The 16,765-nt window shown below is 38.0% G+C and overlaps 1 protein-coding gene across 2 annotated transcripts in view; it reads right to left on the minus strand.

Annotated features, from left to right (window-relative positions):
• Positions 1-4,329: 4,329 nt before the first annotated feature.
• Positions 4,330-16,765, minus strand: part of LOC111035353 (homeotic protein ultrabithorax-like) — a 40,675-nt gene continuing 28,239 nt past the window's right edge. Inside the window, exons 4-5 of one of the 2 annotated variants that reach the window (XM_022316936.1) lie at positions 11,316-12,431; positions 4,330-4,849 (exon numbers count right to left, since the gene is read on the minus strand). In XM_022316936.1, the coding sequence (XP_022172628.1) occupies positions 4,443-4,849; positions 11,316-12,387 (1,479 nt within the window). In that variant the 5' untranslated portion in view covers positions 12,388-12,431 and the 3' untranslated portion in view covers positions 4,330-4,442. Of the gene's footprint in view, positions 4,850-11,315; positions 14,343-16,765 lie in introns of those variants that run through there. The other variant, XM_022316937.1, reaches the window with a different exon arrangement.

The following is a 16,765-nucleotide window of genomic DNA, read 5'->3' on the forward strand; positions in this document are numbered from 1 at the left end:
CGATCGTCATCATACGACTGTAAATTATATGTACCCATGTATAATAGGCTTAGATGGCCTTCATGGCGCACTGGTATGGGTACGAATAAGGTAATAATTTAGGTAAATAAACCTAAATGCCTAAAATATGGAACACACTGTTTTTCCCGTTTTCCGAGGTTTACCCAGTAAATCGTAATAAATTGGTTTATTTTGTTATCTGTATAATATTATATAAATGGGAATAATTCGTTACCACCAAAATTGTACATTTCCTTTTCAGCTGTGTATAAGCTACTATTGAACAGCGCACTCACGCATGCCACAAATTAATATTTAAATTTGGTGACACGTAAAAAAAAAAAATGTTAAGCTATTAATATTATTTGACTTTTAAGCTCAATATATTTGATTTCAATTAAGAAAATAGAATTAATTATACTGCGGTGTAGGTTTAATACTGGTTACGTTTAAAAAGTGTACCTATAGATATTATAAGTACCACACTACCTACCATATTCAGGGGATTCATAATTTAATTTGATACACACATCGCAAGCCCGGGCATAAACGAATTAAAGCTAAGTTAATTTTAACTTTTGAACTCGACTTGACATTTAAAATTTAATTTTCATTAACTTAGAGTTTACCTAAACTGATTTTTATTGATATAAACTTAAAAAATAACGAGTTACTAATAGTGGAATAAAATTTACCTTAATTTATAAATAATTAAATAATAAATATAATACAACTAATATTAATGATGTATTAACGCATATTGAATGAACATTTACTTGGTGAGACAAAAGTATAAATACTATACTTACGTGGTATAGTGGGTGACATCCTCGAGTACGATTATACACGACAAGTATGTACAATTCATGTTTTGTCAGTGTCCGTTCAAGGTCCGATGGCCACATCACGCGAAACAATAATCACCACTCACGACGATTTATTATTAGATATGATATTATAAATTATAATATAATATATGACTGCGCTGCAGTTGGACGCGGTTATTAATAAAATATTATATTTCTTATACATATTTATGCAAGCGTATTTCCTATACGCCGTACGCGATACGCTTAGTTTCAACAATAACGATAACCAAAATAATAATAATAATAATAACTATTATTATTATTAATTAACAATATATATGCATAGACGTCGACGTCGGACACCCACAGCTGCAAAATTCTGCCGCCGACTCTGAAGGTAAGTATATTTTAATTTATAATATTATTTACGTACCTGCCTATACTATACGGAGACGGCTGAATCGCCTCGGTGGTCTTGGAAAATATTTCTGCGCACACTTCGAATCCGACCATCGCATGTCGATGTTTAATAATATTGTATATTAAGTGTAATATTATTATTAAATAATATGTATATATATACATATATACACATATATAGGTGCCGTGTTATATATCTAATGCGTATAAATAACAACACCGATGATTAACGCTGATTTTTTGAATCGTTTTTTTTCTTTTTAAAATACTAATATAACAAATCGGGTTAATATATTTAGGACAAATAGTAAATAATATATAATAATATATATATAGCAAATTTTGAAGTAGAATTCAATTTACACGTAATTATAATAATAATAATAATAATATGTAGTCTACTAAATAGCAAAAAACAAAAAAAATTACACTAACTTACAAATAAATCAAAATTTACAAGGTACAATTATATAGGTATAATAATAATAAAAAATTATTATCCGTTTCGTTTTTTAAACATTAGTACATAAAATTGACGCGAACCGACTATATAATCACATTTTTCGGTTTTTCATAATGCCCAATATAATATTATTATTAATATTATGCGTAAATATTGTAATACATTTTATAATATTATAATTTATTACGCTCAAATAATATTAAATTATTAGTATACTTAGGTCAATACAGATGACTGTATAGTAATATTGAAGACAACATTTCGGTCGCGTAATTTTGTTCATTAATATACAATGTCATAATAAATTACAAATTTTTTTTTGCTTTTTATACTTCCATAATCTATAATATCAATATATACAGTAAAATGATTTTTTTCCTGAAATCTATCTTAAAAAGAAAAACTTGAGTGCAATCGTTGTTTGTATATTATATTTTGCTTACCTATATAAAATATAACGGCGGCACATTAAAAATACCTATTATATATTTATATCATATATACGTACTATACGCGACAATTTAAGCGTTTGTAAAGAGGGGAGGGGGAGGTCGCATTAAAAACAATAATAAAATAGATTTTGGCACCAATAAATAATGTTTAAACACTAAAGTCGAACCGAACAAAAAAATAATAATAATGATGTCAATAATTATAATAATAATAATAATAAATATAATAATAATAATAATGAAACTAATACAACAAAATAATAGTCATACATAACCAGAACACAAAATAACGTAAAAAAAAAAACAATAGAAAGAAAAATTACACGTTTATTTCGTTGATATATTATACAGTTAAAACATAAATCGCGATGTACAATCAATTAATTAGACATTAGTCTGTTGATTATAATTATTATTTGTAACGAAAAATGTTTGTATATTACACAAAGGATTGCAAATTTGCAATATAATACTGTAGCTATAATGTCAAAAGAAAAAACTCAACAAAACGAAAGCCGCGATAAACCGTTTTTTCGGGGAGCTATTGTATTATTGTTACTGTTTCGTCTTAAATGATTCATTAATATTGTCGTACATCAATAATTTCTCCAATGATTGTATACATATAATATACATATACATATATAGGTATTCGTGTGTGTGAAAAACGTTTTATAATATCAATACTATAGGGGAAAGATTGCGAAATCGTAAAAACCGACTACTTTATTCTATCGACTGCAGTTTAAATTAGACATAATAATATAGTATTATGCATACGACTTATAAACGATACCTATGAGTACATAATATTTTAATGGATTTAATTATAATTTAGTAATTATATATTACATATTTACACTTCACATTTATTATATAAATATTAGAAAAAAAATTAAGAAAACGCTAAGACTCGCTTAAAGACGGAGATCGATAGTTTGTTTTTATCTAAAAAAAAAAAAAATAATAATTATAATAAATATATCAAAACCACTGGTTATGTTTCGAGAAACGATCTGTATAGTTTTATGTATATTATCATAATAATCATTACATTATTATCATTACGTTTATTATTATTTAAGTATTAGAGGCTAAGTAAAAAAAAAATGAAGGAAAAAAAAGAAACGATAACACTTGTTTAAATAAAATACCTACGACGATGCTATAATTATATTATAACAATATCATCGCATCACACTCGAACGCGTCCAACTCGGGGACTATTATTATTATATTCTACATCATTATATTGCGGCATATACACGTTTCGTTAAATACACATATACATAATATCTATAATATAGTAAAAACACATTGCGTTATGTATTGTATATTTAGCCTAATAGTATAATCTCATATATTTTTATATAATATATAAACGTAGTAACTTAAATTGTATCTTATGTATGTACAAGTTTAGACAACATATGATTTTTATAACATAGTAATATTATAAAATGTCGACACTCTGGAGCCGATTTATGTTTTTACACACACCGAAATATGCTAAGATAGTACACAGTATTAATATTGTCAACCGGCTGCGATTAAAATATGTGTACCTATACGTATACCACGTTTACCCCACCGTTTTGGAATGTCATACCTATAATTATATTGTTATTGTTTTCGAGAGATGATTTGTATTTTTCCGGTCGATCTACGGCGGTTGATTATTACTATGATATTGAGCGAGATTCGGGATAAGAGCTCGTCCGGTTTATGGAAGAACTATGAGTATAATAACATGAAATACGAATAGCCGCGGAGTACGGGTTTTATTGTAGTAAACGGACTCACGGAGTGCAGAGACTTGTCCGTGGGAACGGCGACGAGAGGGAAGCCATTCCCGCGATCGCTTTGATAATATACCGTGGCGAAATCTGTTCACGAAACTCACATCGATCGACTTTATTGGTGTGCCCGACCGCTGTAATATTGTACAGGAAGATCATTCTGGCCAACCGCAAATATATGTATAATAACTAATAAGACATATTATTTGTCTGCAGGGGACGAACATTGAAGGAAAACAAAATACATTTGAAAATACCAAAAAGGGGTCGATCTCTTCTCCGCGAATGTGTTACATCATTAGATATTTATGTTATGAGAAATAGGTCAAGACTTACGTCGCACTCGGACTTACGCCCAAAGTGCTCAGACGGATTGCATCGGGTAATGATGGTGGAGGTGGTGCGGTGGCGGGGGCAGCGGCTGCAGTTGATGATGTATGTGGTGCATGTGCATCGGTGGATGGGCGGCGGCTGCGGCGGCTCCAGAGTAGTGCGACGGTCACTGATGGTGTTTGATGGGCCCGTTGCCGTGGTGGCCGCCGATCACCTGCATGTGATGCTGGTGATTGGCGTTGGCGCTGCCGTTGCTGTTGTTGTTGTTGTTGGACTGCTGCTGTTGCTGTTGTTGCTGCTGCTGTTGCTGTTGCACGGCCTGCCGCTGGCTGTTCTTCTTGTTCTTCATGCGCCTGTTCTGGAACCATATCTTCACCTGGCGTTCGGACAGCGCCAGGTTCCGGGCCAGCTCCCAGCGCTTCTGCTTGGACACGTAAGCGTTGAACAGAAACTCCTTCTCCAGCTCCAGCGTTTGGAACTTCGAGTAAGGTTTTCTCTTCTTGCGCACGGTCACCTGACCCGTCCATTCCAGCGGGTTGGACCCGACGCCCATACCGATGCTCGACAACGAACCTGCGAGGACACAAAACGAACGAAGTTAATAAAAAAATACTTGATATTGGGCTCGTGAATTTTTTATAAAAAATAACTGAATATATGCGACGATGGCACATTTTGAATTGGTTTATTATTACATTTATTGAACTTCTAGTCTCTTTTGTATGTACCTTTATAATGTTTAAATCTGCAGTGTCTGCAGCAGTCGGGAAGGTTTTTTTAAAAATATTAATCGAATCACAATACAAGTAATATGCATTACAAAGTTTCTTAGAAATATAAAAACCTACAAATTAGTTTGGAATTATAACTTTTAAGACGGTCTGCAGTAATACTGCGAAATAGTTATTCGAGGCGTCGGATACGTTGAATAATTCGATATGAATTTTCCCTTTCAAAAATAGATTATCTTCTTGATATTATTCGGAATTTTGGCTGTTGTATAATAATATAGGTATATCTATAAATCATATAAAATCAACTTTTTTTTTTTAATACAAGTTAGTTATAGGTGTTACTTTATTAAACTGACATATAATAAGTATAGTTTTATTAAAGCGAGTTATTTGATGTTAAGAGTAATTCAAATTATATTTAAACGCTAATTAAAAAGATACGGGTTACCATATACGAGTATATTTCTGATTTATGTAGCCCTCCATATTTTTCTGTTTCATACTTTCTTTAGCTTTAAATGTTTTGAAAAAAAACATTGCAAAAAATATTATTCCGTAAAAATGCCATTCCTTTATTATGTTATTCTTTTAAATTATAATTCCCAAATAGATTTATATTATAAAAGGTTATTTTTCTTGAAATCACAGTTCCGTTTGGATATTTTCCCGATTATATTGCTCACCCTAAATATAATTTATAGCTATAATATACAATTCCGTATAATTTCATTGCAGCACACGTTTAGGGTTTCGTGTTAAGATTATATTGTAAGTTGCAAAGCAAGATCGAAAGTAAATCGATTTTGACCCAAAACGATCGTCGATCACGGGTTATCATTTTTATTTGTATTACTATCATTATTATCATTATTAATCTTCAGCGACCCGGTCGCCACATAAATTTATTTATTATTATTATTATTTTTTTTTTTCGTAAACGGATTGAAAAGCATTTTTATTTTTACAATGATACGACGCATTAAACACGTCACGGTCCATTTGTACGTGTATTATATAGAGTGATATGTTTACGGCCGGTTCGGCGCCGTTTGGTCAGATCTCGATCAAATACCTATTATGTACAATATCGGCGATCGGCGCGGTCAAATGGCTATTCGTATAATATCGTATACACAGGTATAAACCGTGTCCGTATAGGTATACAGGCCGTGTGACTTGAACATCGGTCATTTGAATATTATTCTTATTTAAACCGTCAAATCGTTCGGTGTAAAAGCGTTTTACCTACGTCGTATATGTGTCGTCGATCAACGCGTGCACGGGTATGAATACACGACGAATGCGATGCAGCGGGTGATCGTCGCACGGTATAATGTGGGCCACATAAAATACCTCATGTCCTCATATCTATATATATATACCTTTAAACCATACATACATACATACATTGTGTAGGCATGGGTGAACGCTGCAGGTATATATTTTATGCGGTATGGGCGGGAGTGTTCCCTCGTCGCGCAATTTATGGGTAGTACCGACGATTTAGTCGGAAATCTGCAATTTTTCGGGGTATTTATACAATACCTATATGTTTGTGTCTCGTCTGCGGGTGTAACATCCCTCGCGCGGTTGGGGTGAAATTTGCGCACAACCGCCCCTGCTACTCGCGCAGTATACCGCGGCCGGTATCCGATAAAATATTTGTATTTATATAAATTACGAAACGCGTTATTTTATAATATATATGAGTAGATCGTCGATGTCGGCATTTTAATGAATTTCGAAACGGGCGTTCGTTTCGTCTCTTCGATTTACAAGATATTATATAATATGTAGCCTACACCTCTAATATTATAATAATATTATATTATGACGTGTACAATATCTGACCGCCGCACATAGCGCACTTGAAGGGTTGATTTTTGTTCGGTTTCGTATGGTGCGACGGCGGTTGGAATTCGTCCGACAAAATGTACCCAAGTCGTTACCGTAACCGCCCTATATTAGCTTCCGAATCGAAATCAGCTACGAGGTGTGCCGTGTCACACAAAGTATAAACCCACACACTCGAACACGCACACACATAATATAGATATTATTATAATGTATTAATGAGGGACAAAATAGTAGACGGTCGAACGGGCGCAGCAGCTGCCGTCAGGGGGCACTAGTTGGGCGCACACTCCGGGGCCGCCGAGAGTCGACAACTTGGAAAATTAAAAAATGGTTTTTTTTTTTGGTCGTGCGCGACACATAACAGTAATAATAATAATAATAATAATGTATGTATGTATATAGAACATGTAGTATTATAGTAGTGTGTAGGAGACTCGCGCGCGTACCTATATATATATATATACACATAAAATATTACACAAAACGCGCCCGGCGACGGGGGCAGACGGGTCGCGCGCTTAGAAACTAATAATAATAAGCAGATGTTATATTGAAGCATAAACGGAATTTAAATTTTTCTACGCTCGCACACGCGCTCACGTAAATATTTTTTGTTTGTGTGTGTATGTGCGCGCACACGCGTTATGGTTATAATATTATGTTCCTCCGGAATGGCACTCGAAGTGTCGTCGGCGTACACGTATATATTTAGTAATAAGTAATAACAATCTCGTGTGTATGTACGGAACCGACAGTGGTCGTCAACATTTGCGTAGTAGCAATAACATGCAGTGGCTACATTATTATAATATGTCGCCTATTTGCAGCCAATAATATTATGTGTTTGTACTGCAGCAGCACTGATATCAGGGCTTAAACAGTAGCGAGAAATAACTGCGGGGAGCACTATAATAATATGATCTCCGTATAGTATTTACAGCTGCATATATTTCGTGTCGTGCAAGTCCTATTAGGTATATAAATTAAGGATTGTGTAGCGATAACTGCAGGATTGAAAATAAGGAACGTTAGTAAAAATTCATAAAGCGGTAGTTATTAAAATTAGTAGGTAGAGAAATAAAAACTAAAAATAATCAACAATGGTTTTAAAAGCACAGTGAAGCTGTCGTTGAAAGATTATAGTATCTGCTGGTATTGTCACAATGCCATATTCTGTTTCTGCAAACTTAACATTTTCGACAGAATAGAATGTATTTCTCGGTAAGACAGTGAAGAAGATTTTTCGAAAAGAAAGAAATGTTCTAGTCGAAGGCGATAATTTGAAGTCGCATATTTGAGTGTTAAACGTGGCTTTTGGAGGAAATGTTAATGGTGACCTTTTTCAATTGTTTTGAGACGCAGCTACGACAGGAGGGCTGAGTTCTCTTGTACCCCTTTTCACTTTGAGCCCTGTATTACCATATTTGTTGGAGATATTATGTGTAACTAGTGTATGAGTGTGTATAGTTTTATCGTGAAATTGATATGACTATGAACTCGCAGCTGCTCGATTGACGAAAAATAATGAAAACCTGTTTGCTTCCTTCACCCAATTATTGAAGAAGTTAGGAATACTTGTAGGCAGTTACAGTACTAGGAATAACGTCTAATCGAGTAACATAATTGTCTTGAATGTACTTCTAGTTTAATCGCTTTTTAGAAATATATCAAGCTCGCGGCACTGCACAAACGAAGGATATTTTTAGAATTTTCATAGCACAAAAACTCCCAATTACCCTAGAAAATAATTTCTAGATTATCCTTAATTTTAAAAATAGGTGTTTTTAATCTAAAATCACTACGATTTAAATGTATAAATATTGTACACAAAACGCCTGTCCTATCATAATATATCGTTCACTGAATTTAAGACGTCGTACGATTATAATAGGTATATATTATTAATATAAGAATAATATAACCTAACCTAAACCTGGAACAATGTGTGGGCATAATCGTTGGCGAGTTTGCAAATCGAAAATGTTTTTCGTCCTAGACGATAATATAATGCCTAATATAATATTGTTGTACGGCGGGTGGCGATCGACCTGCATCAGAAGCAGTTCAGTGGAAGCACCGGCGGCGGTTGCAGTTGTAAAAAGTGTCTCGAGTCGTAAAGCTGTCAAGAACTATGGTAATAAAAACACCTAAGTATAGTTTAGTTAAGTATATAGTTTCGACGTTTACGCTCGGCCGCGGTCGACGTTTCGGTCATTTCGGGCATATTATAGTTGAGCTGCTCCATGTACACTCCATACCTGAAGATGTCTACATTTGGTATATATTATTATGACACGCGCGGGACAGAGAATTCAGAGGGCTGTGGGGGTAATGGAAAGGCGGCGGCGAGGGACAAGCTTTTAATCCGGAAAACCTATCGGTCGTCGGCTTCCGCGATCCTCCGGGGACCACCGCCGCGCCGATTCGATATTATATGATGTACATAATAGTATGAAGTATATATAATATAATGGCCGCGCGAATTTGTGCAAACAAAATAAATAACAATATCGCACTTTACAACAATAGTGACAACAGTGGCTTGCGACTGCAGCAGGAGCAGCATTCGTCGGGTAACGAAAACACCTATATATCGCATTTTGGGCGGCCGAATGAGCAGAAAAACCCACGATTTTAACCTCGGATAAGGGTGCGGACGCCACCGCCGGGAGGACAGCTGCAAATTAAGCGCAACATCAGTCGGTATCGGCGGCGATGTATTATGTATTACAATAATAATATTACCAATAATATTATTCGACTTTAACGTTTTTTTATTAGCGTCTTCCGTCTATTTCTGCTAGAACTGTCAGCGAGCGATCATCAAATCGCCCCGGTGACATTTTGAAATAACCCATTTAATATAATATGTGTTTTCATTTTATTTATTTTCACGCAGCTTTTTCTTCGCCGTTTAAACCTTTTTCTTATCGTGTATTCGGTGCTATAGTATTTTGTTATAATCTCAAGTGATAATTAAAAATAAAATTTGCCGTTTGGCCGAATAATTGTTTGGGACGGGTTGCACTGCGGGGTTGTTGGGAGCAAACTCGAAAGCCATACGCGAATCGCGAGGAATTTTATAATTTATTGTAATATGCGCGCTGGTACCGCACGCGTATACTGTAACCGACCCACAAAACTACTCCACAGACACACACACATCTATAAAATGTGAATTGTTTCGGCACGCGATGACATCGTAATTATAAATTATAATGACTTGCTCGGAGATTTGAATATCATACGTATTTCATATTACATAATCGAGAAAAAACCGCACAAAAACTGGTCTGGATAACGGTGACCGCGAGCGCGTGTTCGAACGGTGCAGCCTAAATCAAAACCACCGCTGCTGCAGCAGCGTAGGTATAATGATATTATTAGTATTATTTAAATTCGTACACGTCATTATTAGGCGGACAACGAATTCGGTAGCACCAGGATGTATTATCATCATCATCATCATCATCATCATCATCTCGTCGTTGTCGTCGTCGACATCGTCATCGTCGTCGTTATTATTATTTTTTTATTTTAATCTGGACCCCGCTCGTTGTACAGCTTGCCCGGTATATACCTATGCTTACAGGTATATACCGGGTCATACGACGACGGTCCGACCCGCGATGCCGCTCTGCGTGAGTGCTGAGCTGCCCGTGTATATAGTAGGTATGTATATAATAATAATAATAATAATAATAATAATAATAATAATAATATACACACAATGATAATAATAATATACGCGGCGGCATCGGCATCGAACTGCTGCAGAGAGACAGCTGACCTACCCGTCCAATAAAATCGTATACTTTACGGCCGCCCGTCCTTTTGTGCGCGGACGGACGCCCGTGCACGTATCGCCTCTGTTGCTCGCGCCGCACAATAATAGTAATAATAATGATAATATTACAAACCATATATACATAATATAATAGGTATATATATATGGTCACACCGCCCCTCTGCAGCAGCACCCACTGCGGCATATTATGTATATACAAGGCGGCACATTTACCTAAGTATATTATGTATATTGTATATATATATATACTATGCACTGCACGCGCATATGTATATATAGCGTGCGACGTAGGAGAAAAGAAAAAGACGAAGAAAAGGTCGAATAGTAGTATATTACGTCATTGCGCTGCACGTCGCGTTTGTTTTGAAATCGTATATTTATGTCCAAAATTTGTGTACAAGTCTCCGACCCCGCAGCACGTATATATAGTATTATCGTTCCCAGAACCCACAAACGGGTCAAACCGAGTTATTGTTCTTGTTATTATTATTATCATTTCGTCCCCGAGAAGGTAAAACGATGTGTTATGGAGGTGTGACGGGCACGTTATTTTTTACGACACCTACTCATAAAATATAAAAATGACCAAGTCCCGGTGAGGTTTTTTATATTGTAATCGATTTAAAAAACGAGTACGTACCTGTTGGTGGGTAAGGCGTCGACGTGACAGGATCGTGCGAACTCCCGTAGTTCCTGAGCGGCAACGACGACGGAGGCGGTGGCGCCGGCGGCTGGTACGCGTTGTCGTGGCCGAACGGGCCGGCCGCAGAACCGTCGGCCGAGCCGGACGTCATGCGGGACGAATTGTTGCCGCCCCGGTCGTCGCCCGGGCTGCCGGACTGCAGGTATGTCGGCTGCGGCGTGTCAGCCGGGCCGCCGCCGGACGGGTGTCGGGACGCCGAAGCGGCGGCTGCGGCTGCGGCGGCTGCTGCCGCGGCCACGGACGACGACGATGACGACGACGTGGTAGTGGTGTACGGCGAGTAGTTGGTGCACCAGGACTGCGAGAACTGGTGATGGTGGTCGGCGGCGGACGGTGGTCCAGCGGAACTGCTGCACGGCGTCACGCCACCGTTGGTGTACTTACTGGCCAGGCCGCCACCGCCACCGCCGCCGCCGAGGCCACCGCCACAATAGTCTGTGGCCGCGGGTGACCAGAACGGCAGGCCAGTGGGTGGTTTGCGGCCACCACCGCCACCACCGCCGTCCATGGACGTTCGGTGGTGGTGGTGATGGTGGTGGTGGTGTCCGCCGCCAGCGTCCGCGGCCAGGTTGTAGTAGGTCGGCGCGGCCGGTTGATGGTGGTGGTGGTGATGAGGTGGTGCGGCGTACTGGTCGAACGCGGCGTGGTCGACGACGGCAGGCGAGTAAGCGTTCCACTGGTGGTGCGAGTGCCTGATGACGCCCGCCGAACCGGCGGCGGTGTCCATGCACTCGTAACCGCCACCGCCGCCGCCACCACCGCCGATGGAATGAGACTGCAACCGCTTGGCCGGTATGTGCAACAGCGGCGGGGGCTGCTGTTGTTGCTGCTGTTGCTGTTGCTGCGGCGGCGGCGTGGCGGAGGACGCGATCGGCGTGGACGACGGCGACGTCTTAATGACGGCCGCCGGCGCGGCGCGAGCGATGTCCACCGACGGCGGCTGCAGCGACACGGACGACGGAGGTGGTGGTGCCGGCGGGCTGTCCTCGTACAGGCCGCCGTTCATCATCGTCCACCAACTCAGCCCGGGTCCGGCTGTCGGGGTCGGGCACCCTGCTCCGGTGGTAACATCGTGTTCACCGCCACCGTACAGCGTACCGACGGCAGCGTCCCCGAGGTCGCCGATGATGATAATTGTTGTGGTTTCGTACGGGGTTTAGGTGATAGACGACAGCAGGCGCAGGAGATTTTGGTGGAGTAGACGATGTCGGCGGCGTTCAGACGTCGGTTGGTGTTAGGTCAGAGTCGGCAACAGAACACAAGAAGACAAGTCCAGATCAGTTTAGAGTATTATATTATTGTGATGATAGTATTATAAAGTGGTTTTGCATATTATGTATACATTTATTTATATGCAATAATCAGCGTTCGCGTGGATAGTTATATATTATTTTAAATAATAATATAATATTATGTTATATATTTTATATGAATCACTGCCGCAGCTCCGCCGACGAGGCGCGCGCGCGTTTATTACGACGACGCGATCATGTACGGCCAAGGGTTCTTACGAGCGTCGGACGAAATAAAAAAATTAAGTACGAACTCATAAGACCGCGGTAAAAAAAAAAACCGTTGGGGGAAAAAATATCACGCCCGTTTCACTTTTAAAAAATTATAAATAAACAAATAAAGAATTATAACAAACGATAAAATAAAATAAAATAATAAAGTATCGTAAAGGCAAAACTTCGCGGGAGACGACGATGTTTTAATGTTATAAAAATATCGTGCATGTGAAATACGCGACGGAACTACCGAGACCGCGGACGGCGCGTGTGCGTGTGCGGCGAAGGTCCGAAGTTTCGTACGCACGGTGCACGAGAGCGGACTGACGTGAGAAGTGACGACCGCCGATGACGGGTGACGACACACCGCGCCCGACGGCTCACAAACGGGCCGACGCGAGCGCGTAGTAGTTGTCGTTGGTGTTTAGCGGCGTGCACCGCCGCCGCGCGCCCGTCCGTGTGCGCGCGTGTGTGTATGCGCGCGCGCGCGCCGCGCTCCCGTCTCTCGCTTCCGTCCGACCGGCGCGCCGCTCGGCGGACCGGCCTCGGACTACGTGTCACCACCGTGCGGCCGTCGGCGCTCGCCACAGCGCTGCTCTCAGGGCCGTCGCGCCTCGGACAGAGCCGCTGCTGCTGCCGTCGCTACCGTATATCATAATAATAATATTATACACACGAAATATTATTATTATATTTGTCATGTCCGCCGCCGTCGCCATAACGATATCCAAGGCGCCCTTTCGTCGCGGCACCATGCTATTATGACAATGGCGCGGGCCCTAGAAGTTTTTAGTCGTTTCATGAGCATCATATTATATAAGAATACCTACATATTATTATCGCAATTTAGATTGAACCTATGACTAACCTGAGACTGTGAGATTAAAAAAAATTACTTTTATATCGAGATGATCACAACATTTCACATAATTATGGGGTCCTCGAAAAAAAAACATAGTTAAAAATATACTTTTTTTAATGTATCTGTATATAGCTATTATCCCCAAGTGTATGTTTCGTTTTTATTCATAATTATTAAGAAAATTTATAGTTTAAGCTCAAGTATAATTTTGTCTCATAAATTTACTGTTAGGATGTATTTTATCTACTCTGATTTTGTTCTAATTTCAATAATTCAAAGAAAAAAAACTAAAAAACCCTTAATCACATATATTATAATGTGGCATTATTATTTATTCGAAAATAGACTTATATATATATTATATACTCCATATTCTACTGCTATATTTACTTATTTCCATATCTTAATAGACTCGTTGACGTGTTTCATACACTATATTTTTATGCTTGTATTCCTATTTACGTTTCGAAAACCGGCAGATGAAAACCAGTCTATATAATATATTAACATCTATATTTTATAACGTGAAGAGTGATTTAGAAAATAATATAAGTATATAATGTCTGAAACCTGCAGTGGATTTCGTATAGGTATTATATTATATACATATATCGGTATACTAACGTATATATATTTTTTATGATGTTCATATGTATATATATTATATCATACAGTATATACTTATATATATATATATATATATATGTATAACTGAAGTTAACAAATCCGGATTCTGGTTTCATATATTATCTGCGTTTCATGCCTACATATTATAATAGAATGACTGTTCGGGAACCGGCTCGTCAAAAATAATATATATTATTGTTCGTCACGTCCAAAAAATTCGATGACTAAATATATTATACATTATACATAGCGTACAAAAACTATTTGAAAACTGTGTGCGATGCGAGAAATATACGCCTATATACCTACTATATAGTATATATAGGTATATATTGGTATTTACAATCCTTCTGGAAGTAGGCACTACCAGTATTATATTATATACCTACCTATATATATATCATGAAAACCCATTACAGACGACGGTCCGGCGGTAAAATAAATTGTATTCCTGACCTCAACCCTTTTAGAGTTTACGAGAGATAACGGTCGTCGTTTACCATCTACGTCTATAAGCTGCACCTATATATATATATTATTATATAACATATATACATATATAGTTTATGTACAAAATGAGTGTGTATATCGATGTATACGGTATTATAAGTATATAATCCGGACGTCTGACCGCCGTCGACTTTTGAAATCCAAATTCGAATAACGGACGCCATATAAGGTACGACATAATACAGCATAACATACATGTATATATAATGGAATGTACAGTATACATGTAGGTACATGCGATATTGTGTGTTATTGTTGTAGCCGTTAAAACGCGAGGCAGTATACTGCACATTATGCGACGGATTAAAGGTGTAAGCGTGGACTTATATATTTTGTAATAATAATGCCTATATAAGGTTTATAATAATAATAATTTTAGCTGCAGGCGACGGACGGATTTGCACCGGTGTACAGCGAAGAAATGAATAGATGAGAATCGCCAAAAATTTGAAGGGAATAAATATATAAAAAGGAAATGGCGCGTGAAAAGACGAGCCGGGGAAACGCGTGCGCTCAAAATCCAAACCTTACAATATATACCTATAGGTACATAAAATATATTAATAGCGTGACAAAAAGGTCACATGCAGACAGATTAGTGGTGTATACCATATTTCCACGGCGAGGGACGTAGTTATATAGGAACCTATATGTACCTATACATTGTACCTCAGACAAATTTTTCTTTTTGTACACAATGCGACACAACAAAAGCGGTGTTGACTCTCGAATCACGACTCGCCCGACGTGCAGTAGAAATATACAATGTCATGTATCTATATATTATATATAGGTACCTATAATAACATCAGCTATTGTGAGGATGATCAACAACACGCCATTATGTTATATACAATATAATATATAATATTATACGTACCTATATGTACAAAGCATCTTTGCGATCAGCCTGCAAAGTAGGTATACATGCATTTATTATAAATATGAGATTTTTAGTCACGGCCCCTCGACGAAACGTCAAATATTATATTATATATTATTCGTGGGTAGGAATATGTAGCGAGAAAAGAGGGCGCGCGACAACAAAAAGTAGAGGGAAAACAAAAAATTATGTATAATATAGGTTATATATATTATATGTAGGCATGCAGCGGCCGAGGGAGAGTTTTCAAAGTCTGAATGTCATGGGGGGGGGGGGATGATCGGGAGACGGTATAATACTATACATGGCGTCGTTATTACATTATAACCGGTGAGATGGAAAATTGCGCATTGTGTCAGCGGCGGCGTCGTCGCCGGCTAAAGAACAACGGGAGCTATACACAGATGATATATATATATACATATATATACATACATACATATATATGTATATATGTGTGTGTGTACGCGCATATAATAGCTGACGTCCAAAATCATTATATTATTTGTATTTTGTGCGTCTCGCGATAGGGGACCGTCGGCGAATTCAATTTGTAAGTGCTGCAGCAGGCGAAAGCCGGTGTTCGAATTTTATGACGCTCGGAAAACAAACGACCGAAAATAATATAATAATCTGTAGTCTCTCGTATCTCCCTCACCATACGCATAATATAAAACTTGCTCGAAAAACAGTTTTCTGGGAAAAAAATACGAAAACATTTCTCGGTATATAATAATATGTTGTAAGTATATATATATGGGTATAATATATATGGGCGGGAGCTGCAGATGATACGATGACCGAATTTTTAATATTTATATAAAGAGCAGCAGGTTTCTATATACACGAGGAAAACATAAAGATGTTTACCTACCTATGTATACCTATACCTATAAATAAATATATATATATATAAGTATATTTTATAATGTATATAATTATATTAAGATGTCGTCATCTCGTGGTCCACCTGCACCGGTCGACGCTTATAATATAT

The sequence above is a fragment of the Myzus persicae genome, unplaced genomic scaffold (genome assembly GCF_001856785.1).
Source record: "Myzus persicae strain clone G006 unplaced genomic scaffold, MPER_G0061.0, whole genome shotgun sequence".
Classification (NCBI taxonomy): domain Eukaryota; kingdom Metazoa; phylum Arthropoda; class Insecta; order Hemiptera; family Aphididae; genus Myzus; species Myzus persicae.